Here is a 26,313-nt window from a genome sequence, read left to right on the forward strand (position 1 = left end):
CTAACTACCCAATGATCGACTAAAACATCTGACACCTCAAAAGGATCAGGGACCCCAATCCTTGACTCTCAGTCTTTCCCGAATTCTCCAAGGGCAAACCAGATTCTGCCACAGAAGGCTTCCCATATTGCTTTGCACAACTTCTACGGCCTCAGTTTCCCCATTTTAGAAGGTGGGTGAGGATTGGACTTGCCTCAGTTTCTGTGCACATTAAGTAAGATCATGCAAAGTGCTCAGCAGAGGGCCTGGCATGTAGCAGGAGCTCGTAAATGCTCATCACTGTCACACTGCGCAATAATGTGTGTCTGTTTCTACCGCAAGGAGCTGGCAGCTCAATGGAAAGGTCTCGTGTTCATCACTTCTGGGTCCCTAGTATCTAGCACCATGACTGGCGCATAGGTGTTGACGAGTGAATACATAAAGGAGCAAAAGAAAGAATAAATGAAGGGTGGTGATGACAGGTCTGCAGTAGGAAGACATCTTCTCCAAGAGGAGCTGGCTGCTCGCGGGGGAGATGGAAGTTTTCAGAGCAGGACCCTGCTAATGCCATGTCCTTGTCCTCCCAGGTGCTTTCTAGACAGAAGAGTGGAAGTAGACCTCAGCTCTTCAAAACACAAAGCATCACTTCCTGTGGCATCAACGAACCACAAGCCCACGATTCGCTGTCAAAGTCAGAGGACAAAAGGGGTGACAATGCTTATAGGAAGTCTTGAATCCTTTGAACTATCACACTGAGGCTTAAAAGTCCTACAGGGCATCTCTGCTGGTGCATCGTGCATGGAAACCCAGGCTTCAGAAAAATCCCAGGAAAGAACAGCCAACACGGAACGGTGCCCAGTTAGCGCTGCGCCCGCAGAAAGGGACAACCTGCTGCTTCCCCAGCGAACAGCCGTCTTGCGGTCTCCTGAGATTTTTAAATTGCTTTTTAGATAATCTGGGTAGCAGCCCTCAACCCAGCATCTGCTCTGCTTACATGTCTCCAGGGGTTGGCTAGTTGGGACCTGACGCAGACACGCCAGTCCTGGGAGAATCACAGACTAGTAAGAATTGGCATGACCTTAGAGACCCTCCAATCTATGTCGTAACATACAGCCCGGCTCTGCCTGAGCCCAGCAGTGTCAGCTCAAATGAGGCCCATCACCTGTGTGACCCTCCGTTCTTTCACCTACATGATAGTGACAGAATCCTAGCCCCGACTTCATGGGATTGTTTGAAGAACTGATGAGGTAATAGATACAAAGCCTAGAAGAGTTCCAGGTTCAGTGTTTAATAAACGTTAGCCAGTACAGTGGCTACTACCTTTACTGTTGTTTTCCAAAGGTTTTCAAGTAGATGCAGTGATGCCCCCATGATATGACGAGCAGCCTCGGAGGTTGCACCCCGTGAAACGTCAACCAAACCAGTTCCACTTTTTCCTTTTATATATCAGGCTTTCCTTTAAGGTTCACTCTGAGGAAAGGAAGTCAAAGGTTTTTAAAAACGTTCGAAGATTTCTGATCGAATACATCGTCACCTTGTTCTCACCAAATACGGAGCTTCCCAAGACTCTCAACCATCTTGACCCCACTTCAGAGGGAGGGGCACCCGTGATGCTCAAAGCAACCTGCCCTTTGAAGACCTTTCCATTAGAAAACGTTTCCTGACATCAAGTACTTAAATTATTTCTTCCTTTCACTCCCAGGGTCTTAGTTCTGACCTTTGAAGAAACTAATGGTGCATCTAATTCCTTTTCCTGGGAGGCCATTAGTGATCCCTAAATGGTGAACACACGATTCTGAATCCTTTCTAATTCATTCAACTACTCCTTGTTGGGTAGAGATAGGGCTCCATTTGCAGGCTTAGGGTACTCAGGTTTGTCAACACGCTTCCAGATGTCCTGGATTTGATACATGGAGTGGAATTCAAAGTCCCTGAGGTCTGACCAGAGCAGAGAGGAGACAGCAACACCCAGCTTCCCTCTGGCACCAGGACTGGACAGTGCAAGTCAAGATGAGTGAGCTGGGCAGGTCCTTCTCAAGGTCTGGACTAACGAAACTTGTGAAATTACTGCAAACAGAGTGAGCGGTGCATCTCTGAGTTTTCTTATTTCTTGAGTCCCCAGGAAGACCTTTGGAGGTAGGGGTCCGGATGTGGGTTTTGGAAGGGAAGCAGAGTGGCTTCAGAGAAAGAACATGGGATTGGAAGTGAGACAGACTTGGAATGGAACCATTAGCAGCCTACACGGCTTCAGTGATTTTATTTTAGTGTTTGTCAAAGGCTGTTTGCCCATGTGTAAAATGGGAAATATAATATCTGCTTCTCCAGGATAATTAGATGACATGATGGAGATAAAAGGCCTAGTTCAGTCCCTAGGATACCTCAAGGACTAAGCTTAGGTTGATTCATTTTTTATTTCTTTTTCTGTTTGTTTGTTTAATTCCCCAGTATTTACATAGGTTGGGCCACCTTTTACCTATTTGATATATGCATGATGAGAGGAAGAATGAATGGGGGAATGAACGGACGGTTATGTTGATAGACAAATGGACAAATTCTCAAGAGAGGTAGTTTTGTGGCCCCTTCTTCAGGCTGAGATAAGCAATGTGGAGCCAGCAATGCAGAGCACGTCCAAGACTATATCAGCTTCACAGAGAGCCAGAGGCAGGCTTAAACCCCGTACTGACACTCACCAGCAGTAGGGCTCCCTCAGGCAAACTGTGTAATAACCATAATGATGATGATGATAAATAATTAGATAGCTCAAAATCATCGAGAACCATACACACACATGTAATTTTTCGTTCACAAAAACCATAGGAGGCAGATACTATCATTATCTGTTTTTCAGATGTGGAGAGAAGAAGTCATTTGTCCAGGACCATATTGCTCTGAGGGCTTGGGACCGGGATCCAGACTCAGACACTCTGACACCAGAGCCCAAATCCCAGCCACTGAGCAGACCCCTCTGAATGTCCCTGTGGCCTCATCTAAGAAGTTTACTCATTAACATGGTATCTCAAAGACATAAACGAGAAATCCCACATGAAGTTCTTATTACAAACAGATGGTAATAAATGTTACCTGTTTCCTTCACCTACAGCAACATTCGTATTTCTGTATTATTCAGAAGAAGGCTTCCAGACAAAACAGGACACAAAGCAATGCACCATTCCCCCACACTAATTAACTCCAACTTTGGACAATTTTGCAAGTCTACCCTTTTGATGAATGGATGACGGCATGGGAGAAAGAGCAAACTCCAAGGGATGCTATGTAGAACACGAGCATCACACAGCCCACTCCACGTGTGTGCACACCTGCACACACACACATACTTGTGCACGCACGTGTGCACACATCTGTGACATGATGAGTAAAGAATATTGCTGCAAGGAAAATCCCAAGAGACGACTATGGCAGGCTGCCACTAGAGACTAAGATTCCATGGAACACACTTCGGGATTTTTTTTTTTTTTTTTGATTGTGAGAAAAAAGGTCTTGATTAGGAATCAGGAAGTCTGAGATCCTGAACAGATTCTTCCCCTGCCCAGCTGCCCAACTACTGCAAGGCAAAGCGCCCTGTCTCTGCACCCAGTATCCTTATTTATATAGTAAGTAAACTTGAAAGAGTTGATGGGAGAGCATTCCATGAAATGGGAACAGCCAGCGCAAAGGTTCCATGCCCGACATTATCAAGAAACTACAAAGAGACTATTATGAGGGCTTCCCTGGTGGTGCAGTGGTTAAGAATCCACCTGCCAATGCAGGGGACACGCGTTCGAGTCCTGGTCCCGGAATATCCCACATGCCGCAGAACAACTAAGCCCATGCGCCACAACTACCGAGCTTGTGCTCTACAGCCCGCGAGCACAACTACTGAGTCCACGTGCCGCAACTACTGAAGCCCGCGCACCTAGAGCCGGTGCTCCGCAACAAGAGAAGCCACCGCAATGAGAAGCCCACGCACCACAACAAAGAGTAGCCCCCGCTCGCCACAACTAGAGAAAGCCCACATGCAGCAACGAAGACCCAACGCAGCCAAAACTAAATAAATAATTACTTAATTAAAAAAATGAGACAGACTCTTATGGCAGGAGGTGAGCCAATGACGGAAAGAGTAAGTCATTCTGGCTTTACTCAAAGTAAACTGGAGAACAGAGAGCTAGAACAGAGGAGCATCACAGTCTAACTTATGCTTTGCAAGGACCATCTGGCTTCTGTGTTGTAAGGGGGCTAGAGATGAGCAAGGGTAGCATCAGGGGGATCAGATGGGGAAGATTATTGTGCAAATCCAGATGGGACAGACGTGACGGTGGCTAAAACCAGCATATTAGCAATAGAGGTGAGAAATGTCATATTCTGCATAAATTTGGCAGATAGAGTCGATACTATTTCTGGATGAAGTGGACATGAGGTATGAGAGAGAAGGAAGTCAGGAATTGCTCTAAGATGTTGGCTTCAACACCTAGAAGGATGGAGTTGACTGAGATGGGGCTGTTTGATGGAAGAGGTTTGGGAGGGCAGGAGATCAGGTTTTTGGTTCGGATAGGTCAAGTTTAAGATGCCTTTTAGACAGCAAGAAGACAATGGATGGAGAACACCTACAGGACAAATCTGAAGTATGGAAGAGAGCAGAAATTGGTGACATAAACTGGGAAGCCAGTGGCTCACAGGTGGTATTTAAATCCATGGGACCGGGTGACCCAGGAAGTGAGTGTAGAAAAGCACTGCCAAATTGATGGGTTAAATACTGAAAGGAACGTATTTTAATAATAGACAAATATCGAGAGCCATGCACAGTCTTCTATCTGCCATTTATTCTTTGTATTCAGTTAAGTACAGCTCAGCCTATAAATCCTGGGCCCCTCCTGGACCCAAGGCATCCATTCATCTTCTCTCCTTCCCTCTCCCTCCTCTGTCTCTAAACACTTGAGTGTAAAGATTTATCTCAGTTGGGGCAGACAGAGGCCGGAAGAAATCCCATTTGGGCATCTACGCCTAATCCTTATTTGCTCCATCTGTTGTGTCAATACCCTGCCCTGTGAGAGTATTAGGAGCCTTCCCAGCTACAGATAAAGGACATTGGTTCCATTTCATTACTGTTTCTTATGGGTCTGGAGCTAAGTCATCTGAAGAGAGAAATCAGTGGTGGGATTTGAGCTTCATACAACCTCAGAAACTACCAACCGATAGGATGTGGAGTGTGATGAGAAACGTCTTTGTCACACTGCTCAGTAAACGTCTCCTTCATCAGGGCCCGGTTCAGATAAGTAACCTCAACCAACGACTAGGAATCCAAATGTGTGAGTGCCAACTACCTGTCAGGCAGTGCCTGCGTTCTCCACGCTTAAGCCAAAGGGTGTTCTAACCCAAATCTGATGCTCCCCTACTTCAAACATTTCATACTCATCCCTCCTGTAACATCCTTAGAGGAGAAAGTTCAAACGCCTTAGTCTGCATTTCCACCCAATTGTGCTTAAATCGTGATTTTTTTCTCTTGGAGTCTGGTCTCGCCAACAGAATAAAAAAACAGTGTTGATAATCCCGGCTTTGGAGGCAAACAGCCATGAATTCAAACCTTGACTCTGCCCTGGGATAGCCAGGCGTCCTGGAGCTTCCGTTTACCCATCTGTAAAATGAACGTAATGATACCTAGCTCATAGAGCTATCAATAGCATCAAGTGAGTTGATAGAGTAAAGGTCCTGGCACACAGTCTGAGCTCACAAAGTGTCACAAGTTAGTGAATGATTTCACGCGGGCTCAATTATGCCCATGAGCGGACAAATCCCAGCCCTGATTCCTACCTGGTCTCTGGACTCAGATACCCCACTGCCTCCGGACCTCTAGACTCACGTCACCTCTGGCTGCCTGGTCCTACCCCTCCTCGACTTTATGTACCAATTCACCCAAGGGCGCAACTGACTATCACTATGACTTCTCTCCCCCGTAACATGACATTAAAGCACCAATTCTTCCCATTCCGCTGCTTCAAGATTTTTCAACTATTCTCCATCTGAGCTGTCCTCACCACTGTCATTATTTTTCCCCACCCCACCTGCCATCCTCTTTGCTTCCAAAGCATCATTTTTACAACACAAATCATCAAGAAATTCCCTTACTTAAATGGTTTCTTCACCCTCCTTGATCGACAAAGTGCAATCCCGCCTCTCCCACTCCATCAAAAACACCACCTCTAGGGAGCCCTCTTCAGCAGTGTGGCATTTCCCAGGGACGCCATGACCTTTATCATCCCCAGGCCTTTGCACATGCTGTTCTCACTGACTGAGATTCCCCTCCAGCCTTCGCCTGACCAGCAGAACCCCCGTCTTCTGCGTAACCTGTCGTGATGCCTCCCGAGTGAGGAGATGGTATCCCTGTCCTCCCTCAGCACCTTAGGACCTTGTCCGTGCTTTTTTGTTCCATTTCTGACATCACTTTATTAACTCACATCTCTTTCTCCCATGGCACGTTGGAAACAACTTGAGTTCACGGCTCTTCTGCCCAGAATTCCGAGGACAGAGCCAACAGGAGCAAGCGCTCAATGTCTCCAGAACGGGTAAATTAATGAGGAAATAAATAAAAGAACAAGAGGCGACCCTGGGTCTGTTTTACAAGGGGCAATTTGTGCAAGAGCTGCGCGGGAGGGATGCTACATACTCCTTCTTGAGAAAGATGACGGTAGAGAAAGCGTTAATGGGTAGAAAAAGGGGGGGCGGGCAAGAGATCTTCTCCGAGGATTCTATTTACGGAAGGATCTTTTGTCAAAGAAGTGTGAATAGATTTGGTTAAGCAAATGCCTCTGGGGTCTGTCAGTCTTTGGCTGGAAGGATTCAATTCCCAGTACGTCATCCCCTGATTATTCAAGGAAAACATCCAGATAGGTGCCAGGCGGCCAGGAAAGGAAGTCTGAGCAGAAGGGAAAGTCGTGCTCTGTAGTTGTGCTGTTTGCAGAAGTGCAAGCGTTTAAAGAGGTTGGAGGTAGGGGCAGCCATCGTGACATCTGAACACCCTCGTCTGCCCAAGCCAAACAAGACATGCCTCGTGAAGTAGAACGCAAATGCAAGGACTCTGGGGTGCAGGCATCCCCGCAAGAAACCCTCCACCTGGCCACCTGCACAATGTGCAAAACTGAGCCAGACTTGGAACCCATGTCGGGCTCTGCTTCCTCTATGATTTAGGGATAACACTACATCCCTTGTAGAATTGTGGGGTTACGTGAGGCTATTTGTAGTAATAGAGAATTTTATAATTTTCTACTCCAAATAAATTCTGGTTGATTCTAGTGGGTTGAGACATAAAAGTTTCATGCAATGACACTAAAGAGATTTTTTTCAGAGAGAGCATAGAATTTCACCCTTTCTGGGAGCACAGCATGCCGATGAAAGCAAAGTTCTGCCTACTTTTAGGAGGAGCAGCAAAGAACCAACCTTCCAGGCATGTCTTTTCTTTTCCCAAACAGTAACTGCAGTGACCTGAGTGCCAATTCCTGGGATCTGTGAGGCCATGGAGACCCAGACATCAGTGACGTGGGAGATTTTTAGATTCCCACTGTTCACAAATGCGCCTCTACTCAAAAGGTGGAGATTCCCTGCCTGATGCCCTGAAGATTCGTAATCAGTGTTTAATTCCTCTGAGCTTTGTAAAATGCTTTCTGCGGAAGTCTAAGACGAGATGGAACAGAGATTTGAGATTAAACGAGGACTGTTAGGGTGACGATCATTTCCTCCCTCACCCTGTTGGATGATAAAATATATATATATATATATATATATAGAGAGAGAGAGAGAGAGAGAGAGGGAGGGTTCTGATTACAAAAGTGATATGTATATTGTGAAAAATAAGGAAAAGTACAAGGATGAAAATGTCACCATAATTCTTTCACTAGGCAAAACTATATGTGTGTGCTATTGAAAGTTTATTTTTTTAATTTTTATTGGAGTATAGTTGCTTTACAATGCTGTGTTAGTTTCTACTGTACAGCAAAGTGAATCAGCTATATATACACATATATTCCCTCTTTTGTGGATTTCCTTCCCATTTAGGTCACCACAGAGCACTGAGTAGAGTTCCCTGTGCTATACTGTAGGTTTTCATTAGTTACCTATTTTATACCTAGCATCAATAGTGTATATATGTCAATCCCAATCTCCCAGTTCACACATTTGTTCTCTACGTCTGTGTCTCTATTTCTGCTTTGTAAATAAGGTCATCTATATCAATGTTCTCAGATTCCACATATATGCATTAATATACGATATTTGTTTTTCTCTTTCTGACTTCACTCTGTATGACAGCTATTGAAAGTTTAAAATGAGAAAACGATGAAATGCATTTAAAATTGCTTTTGAGCGACATCTGACAACAGTTGGGAATGAAACCAGAGCAGTTAAGGACTTCACTCTCTTATATCTTCTACTCTGACCCGAGATCCACTCCAAGACCCTTCTAGAAAAGAAACATCCTATAGTTCAGTATAACTCTATTGACTATAGTATCTCACGAGTTTCCCTAAAGCTATTATTTCTTTAGATATGTACTGTGTATTGGAAAGCTAGTAAGAGAGTAGATCTTAAATGATCTCACACACACACACACACACACACACACACACACACACACACAATGGTAACTATCTGAGCTGAGGGATGTCTGAACTAACCGTATTGTAATCCTTTCACGATATATACATACATGAAATCATCACACATACACCTTAAACTTACACAATAGTATACGTCAATTACATCTCAATAAAGGCAGAGGAAAAGAACTGTGGCATTTTCACTTTATAGATTCCAAAAATGAGATAAAGAAGAGAAAGCAGAATTTCCCCCATTGAGGCCAATACAAATCTGCATGGAGTCCATTAGGTTTCCGACTGGCAAGGAGACCTCTTCCTGGGAGATTAGTAGTGATGAATTTAAATAACTGCTTAAAATATAAAAAGGATCACCCAGTCCAGAGTCCGACCAGGCCAGTGGTCTGCTCCAGCCCTGGCACTGACCAGCTGAGGACCGTCTGGTGCAGAGTTTGCATTGTAATCAATGGGATAGAAAGGCCAGAGAGGGCTTAGCCCACTTTGGCAGCACTGCCAGGCCTGGCTCTCTAACTAGATGCTTTACAAATATCACCTCATGACTTCCAATAGAGATCCTGCAAAACAAGTAAGGAAACCGAGAAAGTAACTCGCCCACGGGGACCCGGCTAGTTGCAGAAGACGTGCAGATAGATCCAAGGTCTCTGTGTCTTAGACCAGATCTGGGTCTCTGCTCTGCCCTCTACACCACGTCCATGACCACGTGCCCTGTCGTTCTCCTTGAGAGGCCTGAGCGAGGACCTGTGAGCAGAAAACTAGAAAGGACCACACTATTCATTGGCTTTCTGTTCCGCCTTTATTCCTCCCCGAGGTTATTAGGCCCTGTGGGTGGTTCTGAGCTCACCAGAGACATTTTCATCTCCGCAGGCCAGCTCTCAGCCCCCTGGAAGGAGCTTTTCTTTACAGATCTGCTGAGCATGTCCTCAGCCAGGGATTAAGAGGATAAAAGGCTTAAAGCAGCAGGCTTATGAAGTCACAGATTCAAAGGGGAAAAAACAGGGGAAAAAAATGGGACAGGGTAATTGTTAACAGGAATGTGGATTTGCTAGAAAAATAATCCAGGAGGTCCATCTACATAAGCCCTTGGGCAACTGACGTCTGTTCACCCTCCACAGGAATAATTATTTAAAATGCCGTTTTAGTGCTCGCTTCGGCCGCGCGCGCACACACACTAAAACTGGAACTATACAGAGAAGACAGCAGGGCCCCTGCACAAGGACGACGTGCAAATTCGCGAAGCGTTCCGTATTTCTGAGGTCTGATGACACACACACACACACACACACACACACACACACACACACACACACACACCCCACACCTTGAGTACTGATGTTTCCCAGAGAGGCCTATATGCCTGAATATGTAGCCAAGAAGTAAAACCTAGCAAAGTAAAGATATTTGAATGGAGAATTCTAAAGATGGTGAGAGTTAAATGGCTTCAAAGAACGACATTGAGACAAATATTTGAGGGACATAAATCCCTTTATTACTGTCAGTATATCACTGGTTCTTAAATAGCAGTGTTACTAAACAAGCCACATTTATAATAATTATATTCTTGTTTATCCCCAGTATTACTTAAACAGATATTTAAAATAAAAAACTTATCGTGGGGAGATAAAATGCCATTTTTGGGGGAAAGAGAGATCAAATTTTTATGAAAATAATCATCATGGAATTTCACAGAAAGACTCTTAAAGATCATCGAGCCTATCTACCCTCCTTGTGCTAGATGGAACCCTTGGCTGTAAGTGATAAAAATCCCAAATCAGACCATGTATAATCCCCACTCCCTTTCAAAAGGGTAGGAATGAATGAAAAGGATCCCAACATATTTTAATAAGAGAAGGAAAGGAAAGGATTGTTTCTGACAGAACCAGTCAAATCAATGAATTGCTCTCTGGCAAGCAAAGGTAATCGTATTTCTGAGTCTATTAAGGCACATCAGGGCTGGTTAGCTAATTTCCCAGGGAGCTTAGCTGTCGCTGGGCATCAGGCCACAGTGGGGATGTCAGGGCATAAACACAAGATGGGATTTTCTTTCAGGAATCACTTAACTTGGGAGCCAACCGTTTTCACTCCGGTAGAGACAAGGCAGGTGAGTTTGTTCTGGGGGGATTTCAATCCTAACATTTCTACGAGCATTGGATCTTCCACATAAGATCTGATCATACTGATTATAGTTCTTTTTTGTGCAACTGCTCTGTGGGCAGGACAGAATTTATATGTAAAAGCATCTAAAACCTCTGAGTAGGGAAAATCTTCTAAGTGACCTTGTAGAGAAGGGGTGGAGGAAAGAAGGAGGTGAATCTGAACAGCAAACAATGAAAGCCTTCACTCAGGAAGAAAATCACTTTGATTCAGAGCCTTGTTTGAATTAAGACTGAAAATGAAACCTGAATTCATTTTCAAGGACAAATGTTAGCTCCCTTTCAGCTAACACTGTTAGGAATGAAGGTTCATGCTCTCATAAGCAGGTATGAATTATTAATATATTAATGACTTACACGTATCCAGGCAATGGGTTTTATAATTAATTGTTCACTTAAGCATCTCCTTATGAGAAAATTATTGTAAATGAAATAATAGCTTCCCTTTTGCTTTCTGGCTCCCAGAACCCATGCTAGAAGGCTAGGGTGGCATCTCTATAGGTTCCTGAGCAGAAGGCATGTGCAAAGGCATGTGTTAAGATCCAGTCTCCTATTGGGGAAGAGGAGACGTCACAACCATATAATGAAAGAAGGGACTGTTTTATCTTTATGACTATCATTTAATGAAGAGCCACGTGACCCTATACCTAAGCTGCTCTTGATCTGTCAGGGTGCACCAGGCTCTATGCTGGGCACTGGCCATATGAAGTCACGTAAGAGGGAGTCCTTAGCCTGAAGGAGCTTGGATCCAGCTGAGAAGAAGTTAAAGCCACACACGACATCACTATCATTCCCTCTTTCAGCCCAGCCCTCCGCCCACGGCAATCTAAGAAAGTGTGTGGCAGTTGACATGAATATCTCTATAATCACACGTCCAGGAAAAGGTAGGCTGTAACCCTCTTACCCCATCCACTTCTTCATTCCTACTCTTCACTGCACTTTGGTCTTTCAGGTTGGCTCTGCTTCCTGACACCGCTGAGCCCTTCCTGTCCCGCCCTTCCAGGTCCTCTGCTCGGCCAACCCCCGCCCAGCTTTCAAATGATAGCTTATCTCCTACCAAGACATCTTCTCTGACTCTGCCCACAGACTGGCTTCCTGCTTCTGTTTCACAGCACAGCACCCGAATCTGTCTTTGTTATAGACCGTGTCACACACCAAGGTCATTTTCTATGTATGTATCCATCTCCCTCATTAGCTGGTAAACACCTTGAAGGCAGAATATCTTGCATCTTCATCCTTATGGAGCCTAAGCGAATAACGTACGCTTACTAGTGTTTGCGGTCATGCGTGTGTGAGTGGATGACAGAATAAAACACGTGAGGTGCGCTTTAGAAACAGGGAGAAGAGGGATTCATAAAAACTGGGCTGACTACAGTAGGTGAACGTCAATCAATATACAGAAGTGGTTTGGAGAGGAGGTGATATTGGAGCGGGAACTTGCAGAGGGTAGAATTTTCAAGGCAGATATTGGCGGGGAGGGTCAAGAATGGTCTGAGTACAGACAGTAAAGACAGAAGAAGTTTAAGTTCAAACCGTTCAGTCTCTGAGCACTGGGCTGAGGAGTGAGAAAACAAGATGGTCTCAACAACCCTTTGGGGTAATAACTCTGGTAATAGTGTTCAGGACGGATTGGAAGCCAGGATTTACTAGTAGAAGTGACAATTTAGATAGCATCTACTAGATACCAGGTTCCATGCTAGCTGCTCTGCATATATTAATTAATGCAACTAGTGCCGTAACCATTCAGATTACCCCACAAAATAGGCTTTGTCATCACCATGTTAGAGTGATAACTGGTTTTAAAGGGACATGTTCTCAGAGCTTATAAGTGGCAGAGTTTAGCTTCAAAGTCAGGTCTGACCCCAAAGCCAGGCTCCCAAGTGCCTCCCTGCCCCTGGCTTTTTATCAGGATGAGTCTCACTGCCAAGTACAGGGGTGGCAATTCATGATGCTTTTGACTGGTTTCAGATATGCTTTTCCTTTGAGAATTCACCTCAGTCAACACAGACCTTGCATAAATGCAAGTTGACTGTTCAAAGCAAACATCACCAAAAAGCAGTATGCCTTCTGGGACTAGAAAAACTATTGACAAATATAAATGTGCTGTAAGCAAGTAACTCCCTGATCAGGGCAAATCCTCGCTCAATATTCTCAGTTCTGTATCCATGCGGTTCCAACACAACATCTCGCAACAAATCACGAAGGGGTGTCTATCTGGGCAGATGGGGTAAATGAGCTAGCACATTTGTAACACAGGCCCATGGGCACTACTCATCAACTGGAGAAGCCAGGTGGAACTTGGATGACCACAGCCAAACGCAATCCAAAGAAGGGCGCTCTCCTCGTTTTGCAAGCCCCAGCTCTAATTTCTACCATCCCAAGGACAGTATGGAGCACACATTTAATCATATACCCTCACACCCCCCCAAAAGGGCCGGCTTCCCCAAATCCCACCTTCCTTCTCTTTAATGACATCAGGAGATCATCCACTTTCTTTCACCCAGGCCCCCACCTTGCCTACTAGGTCTGGACTGCAGCTATCACATCCCCACGGAGTGCTTGCTAGGAAAAGTAATTACATTTCACCATCCTCATGGCTCCTGTAGGATTCAGAGTGGAAAATTCCTTGGCCCTTGAGCATCAGGGACCACGGCCGTCAGATACTCCCCTGGCAGATGCAGAATCCTGGCTGGCATCATGCCCAGCCTGTCCACAGCTCCCTGTAGGCAGAATCCAGGGGGCTGGGGACCATTCACGTCAAGGTCTTATTGCAGATGGGACCTTAGAGATCCTAGCACTCCCTCCACCCCGGAGAGGTCTAATCGCCTTCATCCAAAAGATGCCCTAGCCTGTTCATGGAGGTAGTTGAAATGAAACCCACCCTCAAGCAAGTTTGATCATACAGTTATGCCCTCATCCACATCGACGTGTGTGCCTAGATTTCCACACTCCTTGACACCGTGAAATAGTAGCAAGAGCTAGAAGAAAGTTGTGAGAGTTCTCCTTGCTCTGCTAGATGGACCAGTGGTCTCCAACGGTTGATTTGCATGTTTACCAGTAAAAACATTTTTGGGCATGCAACCCCAATATATGTATATTTATTTATAAATCATATACATTACAGTTCTCCTTGTATATAGTATGCATTATAAACACAAGAAAAGGTATTTTAAAAGATGAGATAAGAAATGTGATAATTCATGTTTTAAAAATAATTATTTTATGTATTGATGGAACACATAACTTTTGTAATATATACATACACAGTAATAAAATTATATACATAACATATATAATATATTATATATATACACTGGTAATTTATACAGTAATATACAATAATTAAAATTATATATAATATATTATGCATGTTAAAATACACACACACACACACATATATATATATATATACACACACACACACAGAACAATGATTCAATAGTCTGGTTTTAATTCAGACTAATTCAACATTAGACTTTAGCAGTGAATGCAGCTAAACGAGATGCTTCCCCAAACCACATAGACCTGGAAAGAAGAGAAGAGCACCGCAGGTTTATCGAATAATTCATGATTTCCATATTCACTTTCAACCTCCCCTTCCGCCTGCACAGGCTCTCTTTGTGTTCTGGGTGTGCCATTTTGAAATGTCTTGTTAACGATGACGATTTCATACGAGCTTTAGTCAATATCTGATGGTCAATATACAGTGCAGAAGGGGTACATTATTAATAATTATGGTTACAAATCCATATGTAAGTTCACATATCTCAAACTACTTAGTGCTGGGCTCGGATGAACTGGTGATTCCATCTCAGTGTGGGACTTAGTGAGATCATGCACGTAAAATGCCAAATTCAGAGTACATCCCGAAAAAGTAGGAGCAGCTATATTTTAATTGTGTATTTAAAAAAGACATTTTTTTTAATGTGGGGCTTCCCTGGTGGCGCAGTGGTTGAGGGTCCGCCTGCCGATGCAGGGGACACGGGTTCATGCCCCGGTCCGGGAGGATCCCACATGCCGCGGAGCAGCTGGGACCGTGGGCCATGGCCGCTGAGCCTGCGCGTCCGGAGCCTGTGCTCCGCAACGGGGGAGGCCACAGCAGAGAGAGGCCCGCGTACCGCAAAAATAAATAAATAAATAATAAATAAATAAGACATTGTAAATTCTCAGTTTTTGAGAGATCTGGGTACAGGTTTTATGATATGTGGTTTGGGGAGATGGCCCCTAGAAATATTGATCCTACAGACACCTTTTTTATCAGAGCTACCCAGGCAAGCTTCACTTCCAATAAATTCACTTTCCTTTAACACTGACTGACAGATTTCATGGAAAGAGCAAGTAGGAAGACGTGCAGGAGGATGAGAGAAATTAGCATTTTCTGGTCTTTGTCAATTTATGGCTGATTTTCAAATGCACTAAAAGTTTGGATTTTCCACTTGGCAGGAAAAATAATACAGATTCTTTCCTCATGAACCCAAAATTTCCTATGACCTGCCCTCACCACCAAGATCTGCCAGAGAAAAAACGAAACAAATGTGTAGCAAACACCAATAGCGAAAGCACACTCACCCTCTCTGAAAGAGATCCACGTTATAAAACGTATGCAGCTCTACAGAAAGCTCCACCGTTCCTTGTACCTCAGACATGATCTTTTCGGTTCATTACCTAAAAAACAAGAGGGAAATGAACAGCCTGAGATCACATCAGCCAAACACAGAGAGCCTGGGCTTCTACAACTGGAACTCAAACAGCACTGACGTAGAGGGACAAGGGTATCTGGCCAACGGGACCATGACGTGTCCACTGGACACCATCACCCAGGGGTTCCTATTATAGGACAGACACAGAGAGATGAAGTAACTAACAGGATGTCACACAGCTCACACCTCCAAGAACTGGGACTCAGACCCAGATACACTAATTCTAAAGCTGGGCTAGTTCCCTGCCCTTCCTTACCTGTCAGCACCTGGAGGCACGAGCATCCCAGCTACGAGCACATGCTTCATGGCCAACAGAGCAAGAATTCCCACTCCTCCACTCTCTACTTGTGTGACCTCGAGCAAGTCAACGGAACCTATCCCATCCTCAGTTTCCTCATCTGTAACAGGAGGACTGGTAATGGCATATAACTCTGATAGACAATGGGGAGATTAAATAAATCTGCCACATAGAGCACTTTGCACAGTTCCCAACATGTAGCAAAAAGTTCATAAGTGTAAGAGACAATTAATAATGATTAATAATAATGAATGAAGATGGTTCTATCATTGTTAGTATAAACGTAGTCTCTAAAGATGTAAGGTGCCTGGAGTGCAAGGACAAATGTGTTTTCTACCGGGGAAGCAGGGGAAGCAGAGGCAGTGGGTGCTATCGCCAAGCAGATGCTGAACCCAGCGTGACAGGTTGTTGATTTTCCAAGCCAGGACACCCTGGGCCAATAATAAGAAGGTTGGATAGAAAAGATGAAAGGGTACAAAATTAAAATATTCCCAGTCTAGGATGAGAAACAAATTGACAGGGAGACTCAAGGCAGGATGGATTTTCTGAGGATATGAAATCACCTAGATATCAGAGATTTGGAGACGGAAAAGCAACTGACTTTTACTGAGCATTTAGTGTATTCCTGGTGCTGCATTTTTTTTGCGGTACGTGGGCCTCTCACTGTTGTGGCCTCTCCCGTTGCGGAGCACAGGCTCCAGACGCGCAGGCTCAGCGGCCATGGCTCACGGGCCCAGCCGCTCCGCGGCATGTGGGATCTTCCCGGACCGGGGCACGAACCCGTGTCCCCTGCATCGGCAGGCGGACTCTCAACCACTGCGCCACCAGGGAAGCCCAGTGCCGCATATTTTATGTGAGTCGTCTGATTCTGTCCAAGGAGAATGTTGTGATAAAAGTTCTTGCCCCATAGGGCAGACAAGGAAAAGGATCAGAAAGTCTCTAACCTGGAGCCCCTTTGTGACTCCAGAATATTCTAGTGGTGTGTGCTTTTGGTAAGCAGCCTCAGTTTACTACCATGTGTAATGGGACAGTACAAGCTACCTAGGAGGAGGAAAGGAGATAATTACTTGCAATTCCTTGCAACTGAGCAGGTTCTGGGGGAACTAGAAGGTTCTAAGTAGGTAGCAGCTGGCATGATCTTGGGGAGGGGAGAGAATAAGAGGGGGGCGGGGGGAGTAAGAGGAAATGTGGTCTCTCCTAGCTGGCAAGCAGTGATTGGTACCTAAGTCTCCTTTCAAAGCCCCTCTTCTTTCTGCCCCCAAGACGCCTTGAGGACCAGACCACCATCGCTGGGGTTCAGAGCACAACTTCACTGCAGCTAATGGGGCCACGCTCGGCCAGCTCCCAAGAATAAGAAGAGCACAAGGGATTAACGAGGCCTTAGCTGCATCTCAGCCCTGGCAAGGGTGCTATCCGGGGCAACATTTCTAAAGACACAGGACCCCGCACACCACGTTACACACCACGTTAAAGTGCAGCAGATCCTAGGGCCCAACGGCTATAAATTCTGCAGGATGGAATCTCAAGCCGATGAGCCTGGAAAAGCCAGACTCAGAAAAAGTACTGAAAACCTGTTTCCCTAATGCGTGACCCATCGAGGCGCTCCCCGGTCCCGCCGAATGCATCGGAGCCGGTCAAGGTCAGAACCCGCCACTCAATTTCAATTTCAAGGCATTTCTAGTAAAAGGCCAGTGGAGGGGCCAGCAAACAGAGCCACTCTGGGCTTCATTTCGTTTTCACGTTCAACAGCAACCACTGCATCTCCCCTCTTTCTCACCACCCCACTCAGTCTCAATCCTTAAAACACTGCAGAGCTGGCAAAGACATCTGACACCCTTGCTTGCGGTTGTCTGTCTCGGTAATGCCTGAACCCCCCATGATCTCTGCTCCTGGGGGGAGCTTATGGAGGATCAAAGGGAGTGCAGGAACAGGACACCCCTACACCCACCGGGGAAGCACTGTTCGGGGATTTCCATTCATCACTTCACACGCCCCTCACACCTCTCTGAGGCAAGCAGTATTGACCCTGATTCACACAGGGGAGCATCATGCCACACGAGGCAAGAACACTGACCCGGGAGCCCATCGCTTTGGTTTTCTGGTGCCAGTCCTTACTTGCAGAAGGGCTGAGACAGTGGTTTTTTTTGGGGGGGGGGGGTTGAGGGTGGAATTAATGTTTAGAAGAAAAAAAATACGTAATACATAGAGAATACCGTACAGAATATTTCCTCCTGGGAAGATGCACCCTACCCTCCTACTGTTCAGGGACTAATAGGATGCAATCCTGGAACGTGGAGATGCAAACACAGCTTCTTGGTGGGGAAGCTGCCTTTTCCTTGTTAATACCATGTGATTCATTATAGCCAAACACCAACTCAATGAGGATGATGAGCTCACATTTAAAATGTCAGTTCTAAAGGTCCACATTGATTTTGCTGGTAACTGTACTAGGTCCACTTTGCAGGAGGTGCAGGAATCTGCAGGAATCCAGAACCACGGGTTTTATAGCACAGGGAACTCTGCTCAATGTTGTGTGGCAGCCTGGATGGCAGGGGAGTCTGGGGGAGAATGGATACATGTATATGTGTGGCTGAGTCACTCTGCTGTGAGCCTGAAACTATCACAACGTTGTTAATCGGCTATACGCCAATATAAAATTAAGTTTTAAAAGAGTCACTGGCTTCGGTCCCAACGCTCTCCTTGATCTTTCTGAGGACTACAGAGCGCACGGTGACAGGGCTGATTTACAGGTGTGGTCCCCAGGCCGGCAGCACCAGCTTCACTTGGTTATGAAAGCAAATTCTTGGGTCCCACCAGGACCGACTAAATCAGAAACTGCAGGAGTGAGGCTCAGGAATCTGTGCTTTCACAAGTCCTCCAGGGAATTCTGACGCAAACACTCGTGGCAGAACTGCACCAAGGATAGGCGCCGGTGCAGAGACGGGAGGCGTGGACTTAGGCAGACCCGAGTGGACTCGGCTCCTCGCGAGCTGCGCGCCTTCGGGCCCGTCGCTTTGTTCATCTCTCTGTCCCTCTGTTTCCTCCTGTCCAGTTGGGAATAATAAGAGTACCCACCCCGTAAAGTTGTTTTCACGGTCAGTAGAGATCACGTGTTAGAGCATACAGACAATACACACATGACATACGCACTGAACGACACACGGCTCACACTCAACACGCCCGACACACATACATATCACACTCACACACCTGGTACAGACCCAGACACACACACACACACACACACAACACATGACATACCCACACACAGTACCCATCAAACACACAAGATGCCCACGGCACATACACAACACACCCCGCCCACAAAACACACAACCCCACACACACCCCAGGCATCTCTGCACTAACTGCTTACCACAGAAGAGCCCCCCATGTTCTAGTGGCTTCAATGCTTCTGTTCCATGTGGTGTGATCCTGATGTGCTCAACGTCAAACAAGCATTTCCTGAGGTCGTGCCTGGGTTCAAGGTCACCCATGCCAACCTCCCTCTGCTCAGAAAAGTGAGTAGTTTCTCCCCACCTGGAGCGGGTCTTCCCAGCCTCAGCCTGGACCATTCCCACCTCCGGGCACAAAGCTTTCCTCCCCGCTCCATGTCAGAGCTGAGCTGGAATCCACCCTCTTTAGCTCTTATACCACAGGATCTCCCAAGGCCCCATCTCTCCACGGGCACCGCAGGCGGAATGTCAGGCATTACAGGGGCTCTGAGGCCTGAAGATTAGCACGTACATAAAGAGCGTCAGTCATTTCCCGGCGAATCGTCAACCACTCATCAGTGGAAGCAGTTAGTATTTTTATTTCTGCCTTCAACACTGTTGGCAGAAATTCAAAAGGCCCCTCGTGCCATCCAGCCCCAAAGCACTATCCCTCTCTCCTTTATGTTAGAGGCTCTGGGGTCCCTGGAGGCCTGGCCTCCGTGTCAACTAAGGTAGAAAAATGGTTTGTACTTTTTACTGCAATGTTTCTCAAATGTTTCATTAGTTACTTACGTTTTCAAAAATGCTTCAGAACATTCACAGTAGCCTCTGAGGAAATTTGTTAGAAATATTCAGGCTATTTTGGAGAAATACCACCGCGCCAATACCTCATTAGATACAGCTTGGAAACAAATCCCTTTACAAACACGTCTTCCTTTAAAATGTAATCTTTCTTTTAAGACATCAATCTTCAAAGTGTGTGGCCTTTGAAAGATTAAATGAAAAACGGCGTGTTGATCTTAATAGACATCAGCATTGACTTTATGAAAAGGGCATGCAAAGTTACTGTGCTCAAAAGATTACAAGTCTTAGAATTACAACATGGCAAGTGGGGAAGCTTCAGGAAAGGGCCGCCTGATACTGCAGGGCAGGAAGTGAGGACAGAGAAAGGATGCCAGAGCACAACCCAGAGAGCTCCTGGGGGAGCCACAGGGACCTGGAACACCCTATCAGATGGAGCTGCTTCCTCGGCTCTGAGAGAAGCAGCAGAAATGGTCCTCTGAACACGCGTAACGGCATTCACGGATACCCTCCCCTCCGGGGCACTTTTCTTCAGACAGCCATTCTAAAGAGGTAGATAACTCCAGTTTTCTGCCTGGTCACTGCGATGAGAGTCAGCTCCGTGTTCAAAGAAAACAATCTCATTAGGAATGAAACCTAGCATCTCTTCATTGGAAAGGGAGTGTCACCTACAAGGAAAGCTTCTGCCATGCTGTAAGAACACCCCATCTGCATTAGATCCCATCTCTGGGCCTCACCTCTGAATGGGACGTAGGACCAGCCACACAGCATCTCTGAGCCTCAGTGTTCACATCTGGAATGTGGGCCAACACCCCCCTTTCAAGGCAGGATTGCTTAGGATCAAACGCGGAGAATCTCCTGGAGGTGTTCATTCCTTCAACAGGAATGAACTTCTGGGGAGCTTCTGGGGAGAAGGATCTCTGGGGAGATCCTTCAACCAGGATGAGGATCAAGCACGCAGACCTGCTCGAAGCACCAGGGATACAGAGACAACTGGGCCATCAGAGGACACAGGCCAGAAAGGAGAGAGCCAGGTCACAGCTGTGGTCCACAAGGATAGGCACCATGACATAAAGGTGAACAGAGAAGGCAAGAACGCCCAGTGCTGAAGGCCATGACCCAGCAGGGCAGCCTGCAGGAGGCTGGCCAGTCTGAGAGATGGAGACCTCAGCCCCTCAGAGTATAGTATAGGACCTCAAGCAAGACCTTAGGCTCTCTGTGCCTCAGTTTCCCCAACTGGAAATTGCTTTGGAGCCGGCAGACGATATATGTTTAGTAAGTACCAACCATTAAGACAAGGAAGAAAAGCTAAAAACAGTTTGGTGGCCATGGATGGAAAGAAATAACGCCTTTCCCCGTAGGAGTTACTGGACCCCTGGCAGGCTATGGGCTTCCCCAGGATCTCCCAGCTGGCAGGGGCAGAGCGAAGGCCAGACCCTCACTCATCACAGCAAACTCAGCCCCGGCCACTTGGCCCCCTGACGTTAAAAGGTATTTTCTTTCCTTCAGTGTAGAAATCAAAATGTGCTGTATACGTTTATTATTTTTCACGTCTGAAGACAATGCCAAAAGAAGCATCCCACGCAGCACTGAGTCCTTACTTCCCTTGAGGTGCTGTGCCCCTCTTAAGCAGCACCTGAAAACGCAGGCATGAAGTCACGTAAGGTTTCACAACCTCATAAAAGGGTAACAGACGCGTAAACTCAGGTAGAGCCTCAAAGTACCAAAGGCAAGGAAGCACCACTGCTGCCAGCAGCTCCCAGCACGGAGCCTCCCCTCCCTGCCAGTGCTGGTGACACTCACCCAGAAGTTAAGCATGTGACCAGAGTGGGTGGCAATTCATCTCTCCTCCCACCTCCTGAAATGCACGTACACAAACGGGCACCGAAGTGTGTGTGTGTGCGTGCACACACACACACGTGCACACATAAAAGGCATGTGGTGACTTGAGCTCTCGGGGAGACAGCAAGAATCATGCAAGGGGTAGCAGCTCTGATCCTGCCAAACGTGGGTCACGTGCTGACCATTTTAGGGACTAGCTGGGTCACGTTAAACCAGGTTTTCCCTCCCAGCTAAAAGTAGCGTCTATTTTGCAGTGATTTTTTTTTTTTTCAGATTGACACTAATGGATGTTGTTCCAGTAACATTCTGGGTGCTCAATAAGCAGTGGATAATGTTAACATTAGAATAGCTAATAATAATCATAGGAGGTTACACATAGCAAAGACAAGCGTAAACACCCAAAGAAGTTCACCCTGGAAGGGGGCTGGGCCAGCAGGAGAAGCTGGGCTGAGCTGGGCAGACAGCACACTGAGGCACCAGGGGAAGACCTGGGTGGTGTCCAGGGCCAGCTCTCAGGACCCAGGGCTTGGGGGTGTTCAGGACATGGCCAAGGTTCCTGGGTTCAGGGTCAAGCTCCCGTCTCTCTGGGTCCTGAGGAAGACAGCAGCTGGGGAGGTGGTAACAGCATCTTCCATACACTGAGGTGGGAGAGGCTTCAATGCAATGACAGAGAACTCAAGCCGGAGATAATGGACAGTCCCGCCTTGAGTGGCACTGATACCCTGTGCCAGAAAGAGCACCTTCAGATGCAGAGCTCTCCCCAGAAGCTGAAGAGGGGATTCCTGCTTTGGGAGCGAGCCTGGAGTAGAGTCCTCAGTGCTCCCTACCTGTGACTACGAAGGCTGCACATGCATTACGATGTTTCAAGAGCATTTTGTTTGCAGGACGGCCGTCCACCCAACTCAAGCTGTGTCGTATGAAGATGTCAGCTGGTTTTGCATCGGCGGTTTCTTCGTTGAACACGTTGAAACCACCAGCTTTACCCAGGTATTACGACCTCATACGTCAAAGTGCAGAGACCCGGCAGGCCCCGCTGTGGCTCCTCTACCCCCCTCATCATGCAGCGGAGCAGCGTGAGGCCCAGAGTGGGAAGAGCGCCGGCCACTCCTGCAGAGGGGTGCGCTCAGAACCCGTCTCCCGATTTCCAGTCCAGTGGTCTTACATTCCTGGTGGTCAAAGTTGTCACATCCATGATCTCATCTGCTCAGGGAAGGTGCCCCAAGAGGGAAAAGGAGCAGGGGGTGGCCTCCCTGATCCCTGCATGGTCATGGGGGAGGAAGTGGGTGTGACTGAGGTTCAGCAGCAGCTCAGAAGTTTAGACCCCACGGGAAACTCAGGGATCACTTGGTTCAGCCCCTCATACTGGGGCCGAGGAAACAGAAAGTCTGAGTGGCTTTGGCACTGTCTCGGGGTCACAGAGCCATCTGAGAGAAAAGCCAGGAAGGACCTCGGGTATCCGGGTCCTTAGAGTGTGATGCTCTGTCAGGCTTAACACAGACAGACCCACCTCTGCTATAGGAGCAGCCTGACAGTGATGCATGTTTAACCTCAGCGCAGCCCAAACTCTTAGCAGAAACACCAGGCCCTTCAAACTCTGGGACCTTCCTGCCCCGCCAATCTGTCTTCTCTCTGTCACCCACGCCCACCAGAATCTCTGCAGGCAGCCTCATCAAAGCGCTCCACCGCCTCTGAATGCGTCTTACCTTTGTGGGATCCGTTATCTCCACCAGGTGGCTCACGTATGTCCTCCTTACCTGACCAGCTCCCCACACTTAAATGTCCAACACAGCTCCCCCAGGAAGTCGCTCCTGAACGGCCATGCCACCACCTTCCCAACACAAGCCCCCAGAATGTCGCATACATGCCACCACAGCCCTGACCAGCCTATGTTCTGGAAGCACATCCATCTTTCAGGTTACACTGCGAGCTGCTTAAAGGAAGGGCAGCCACCGCGTTTAGCAAAAAACATGGTAGTGAAGAGCACGCAATAACAGCTGTGGGACAAATGAGAGGAGGAATGGAATAACACACAAATACAAGAGAAGTTCACATATAAATGGATAAGCAGATGAATGAATGAGTTGATTACTCTTCTTTCCGATCAAATATAGAGCCTCCCTGAGCACTTGGCACCAGGCCCCTATTTAGGACTTTAAGGGTGAAATGATTCCATGGCTCTTAGTTTTAAGGCAAGCTTGAGTCCCTTTTGTCCTCGGGGCAGGAAAAGCAAGGCAGCACAACCCATCTTGTTGGAGAAGATTCCAGAGAGGACCCAGCATCCAAGAGGGATACAGTACCCAGTGGCGGCTCCACTGCAGTGGACACTCTATTTATCCTTCCAGAAGCCGCAGTGTAAACAGGAGAGGAGGTGAAAGGAAGCCGCGAGGCTCCCACCCAACGAGTCGAGGCTGGCATTTCAGAGGCGCTATCTGTTTGTGCCCCAGCCGTGGAGCTCTGGGACCCGGTTTTGCTGGCGTCTGTCATTAGCTTCCCAAGCACCGCTATGACTCAGCCTGCGTCTGTGTTCCCACAAGGACCACCCACAAGATCTGGAAGCAGCCACTGTCAACCTTCTCACACACGAAAGGCCACCCTCCTCCCAGCCACCCTTTCAGCCAAGGTAGAGAGGGAGGGACTTGAAAACGACGTGAAATGATGTTTTCTGGAGCCTCCTGGGAGCTACGAGGAAGGGGAGAAGCAGCCTACCTGGGCTCTACTTTACGTAGAGCTGATGCTGCAAGCTCCTCTGCCTCCAGGGCCAGGGGAACCTGCAGGGGTTGGTGCATCGCACCAGTTAAGGCTTCTATGGGGGCTTCAGCTGTTGGTTCACAGACTCACACAGCTGCAGGGGCCTTGGGGCTTAGGAAGCCCAACTACCCATTATACAGAAGAGAAAACTGAGTCCCCAGAGTACACAGAGAGGCAGCTAGGTGCAGAGGAGGTAGCAAAGGCTGGGGCCAAACTTTCACAGCCACAAACCCTGTCCTTTATTAGCTCCTAGTTTGGTGCAGGTACCTTTTTCCCTGATCCTCAGTGTTACCATCTGTGAATAGGGCTCGTGATACCTTCCCAGCAGGGTTAGTGTGAGAAACCGAAGCATTTACATGTGAAGTATATAAAGTACATATCGCGATATCCAGCACTCAGAAAACACCCAGAGTACCTGCTGCTGTCATTGACATTATTTTTAAAGTGACCACAGACACTCAGTGAACAGTAACTGAGAGAAACAATAAGGCTTTCACTCATAGTTAGAAATATTCTCCCTTAAAATGAAAGGAGGGGGTTCGTTTCATAATTAACCTTTCCTTGAAAACTGCCCTGCAGGCATGGTCCAGCAAGAAGGCATCCCGGGACGATGGAGAGGAATCCAAGAGGAGATCTGATGGATGGAGAGGATGGGAAGAGGGGGATGGAGGCATTAGTCTGGCCTGGATGCATCCACCGTCAAAGGGGCAGGGGGAGTCACAGGACTGGCAAAGTTCATTCATTTGCATGACCGCCAAGAGTGACCCCATTCCTCCCAACCATGAAAACGTCCTTATCTGTGCTGTCATCTACTGATCTAGGTGCCAGTGAGGCCAAACGTCTTCTCCAGCTCTAGTATAAACAATGCCTTCGGCTCGGACCCAGGAGCCCTGAAACCCCCGAGGTACCCAGAGTCCATTCTGTTACTTGGACTTTCCACTCAGAGTCGCTAAAGCCAGACATGCTTTGCGCCGGATCCCAAATCCAACGCCTATTTCTCTGTAACCTCAAGGCCAGTGGCTTAATATGGTTGGACCTCAGTCCTCAACAGCTGTAAAAAACACATGTGTCTCGGAGGAGAAGAGTAGATATGATGAGACATAAATGCAACTGGACCCAGAGCAAGCATTCATATTAGCTGACGTTTAGGTTGATGGGACCCTGAGTACTTTCTAATTTTCCCATTTATTCATATTAATCATTTATACAAATGAGAAAGGGGTGTATCAGAGCAAAGAGGTAATGGAAGGCACAGAGGTTAAACTTCTGGAACCCATGATACTGAAGGCCTCCCCGTTTATTTCATTTAATCTTTAAAATTCAATGCGAAAGGTCATGAAAATAACACTTTTGGGGAGGGGAGGGTGAGAGGTAATTAATGTTAAGGAAGGCAACCTCAGTGACCTAATCTCTGTATGATTCTTTTTGAAATACTGATTTTTAACTTCTTGAAAGGTAACAGCTACGTTTTTCGGTTTGTTCCTTCCTTCTGTCAAAACCCCCTCCAACACTTTCTAGAAATGCTGTTCCAATCGAGCTGGGTCCTTGCGTTTAGCAAGAAGACCATGACCGTCCTCTTTGCCTGGGTGTCCACTCTCCTTGGTGTCCATTCTCCCGGCTCTGCCTTTGTCACCCCAATCTCTTCACAGCCCCCTGGAGGTCCACCTCCTCTATCCGTCACACCTTTCCAAGCTCTATGGCTCACGCTGTCCTCCCCTGTTTTGGAAAGTCTGTAATCACTGTTGTTCAACCAACGTGTCCTGTGTGGTCGGGATGCCCCAGGCACTGTACTAGGAGCTAGGGACACAGAAATGAGCCATATGGACACGATCTCAGCCTCACACAGCCCAAGGGCCAGCTCTCGGCGTGAGTGTTATCAGTAACAGTCACCCTCGCGTGGTCGAGTTCAGCTTGACGCCTGGCACCAACCGGGCTGGGCCTATACACCCACCTGTGCCCCGGCCGAGAGCCGTCTGCAGC

General features: G+C 47.1%; 1 protein-coding gene across 1 annotated transcript in view; it reads right to left on the minus strand.

Moving 5' to 3' along the window:
* FAM135B (family with sequence similarity 135 member B) overlaps positions 1–15,375 on the minus strand; it is a gene marked incomplete at both ends in the record, with an annotated part of 162,335 nt that extends 146,960 nt beyond the window's left edge. Inside the window, one exon of the mRNA XM_082858983.1 lies at positions 15,299–15,375. Coding sequence (XP_082715109.1) covers positions 15,299–15,375 — 77 coding nt within the window. The remainder of the gene's footprint in view (positions 1–15,298) is intronic.
* Between the last annotated feature and the right edge of the window lie 10,938 nt (positions 15,376–26,313).

The sequence above is a fragment of the Leucopleurus acutus genome (genome assembly GCF_964270905.1).
Source record: "Leucopleurus acutus genome assembly, chromosome: 17".
NCBI classification, from domain to species: domain Eukaryota; kingdom Metazoa; phylum Chordata; class Mammalia; order Artiodactyla; family Delphinidae; genus Leucopleurus; species Leucopleurus acutus.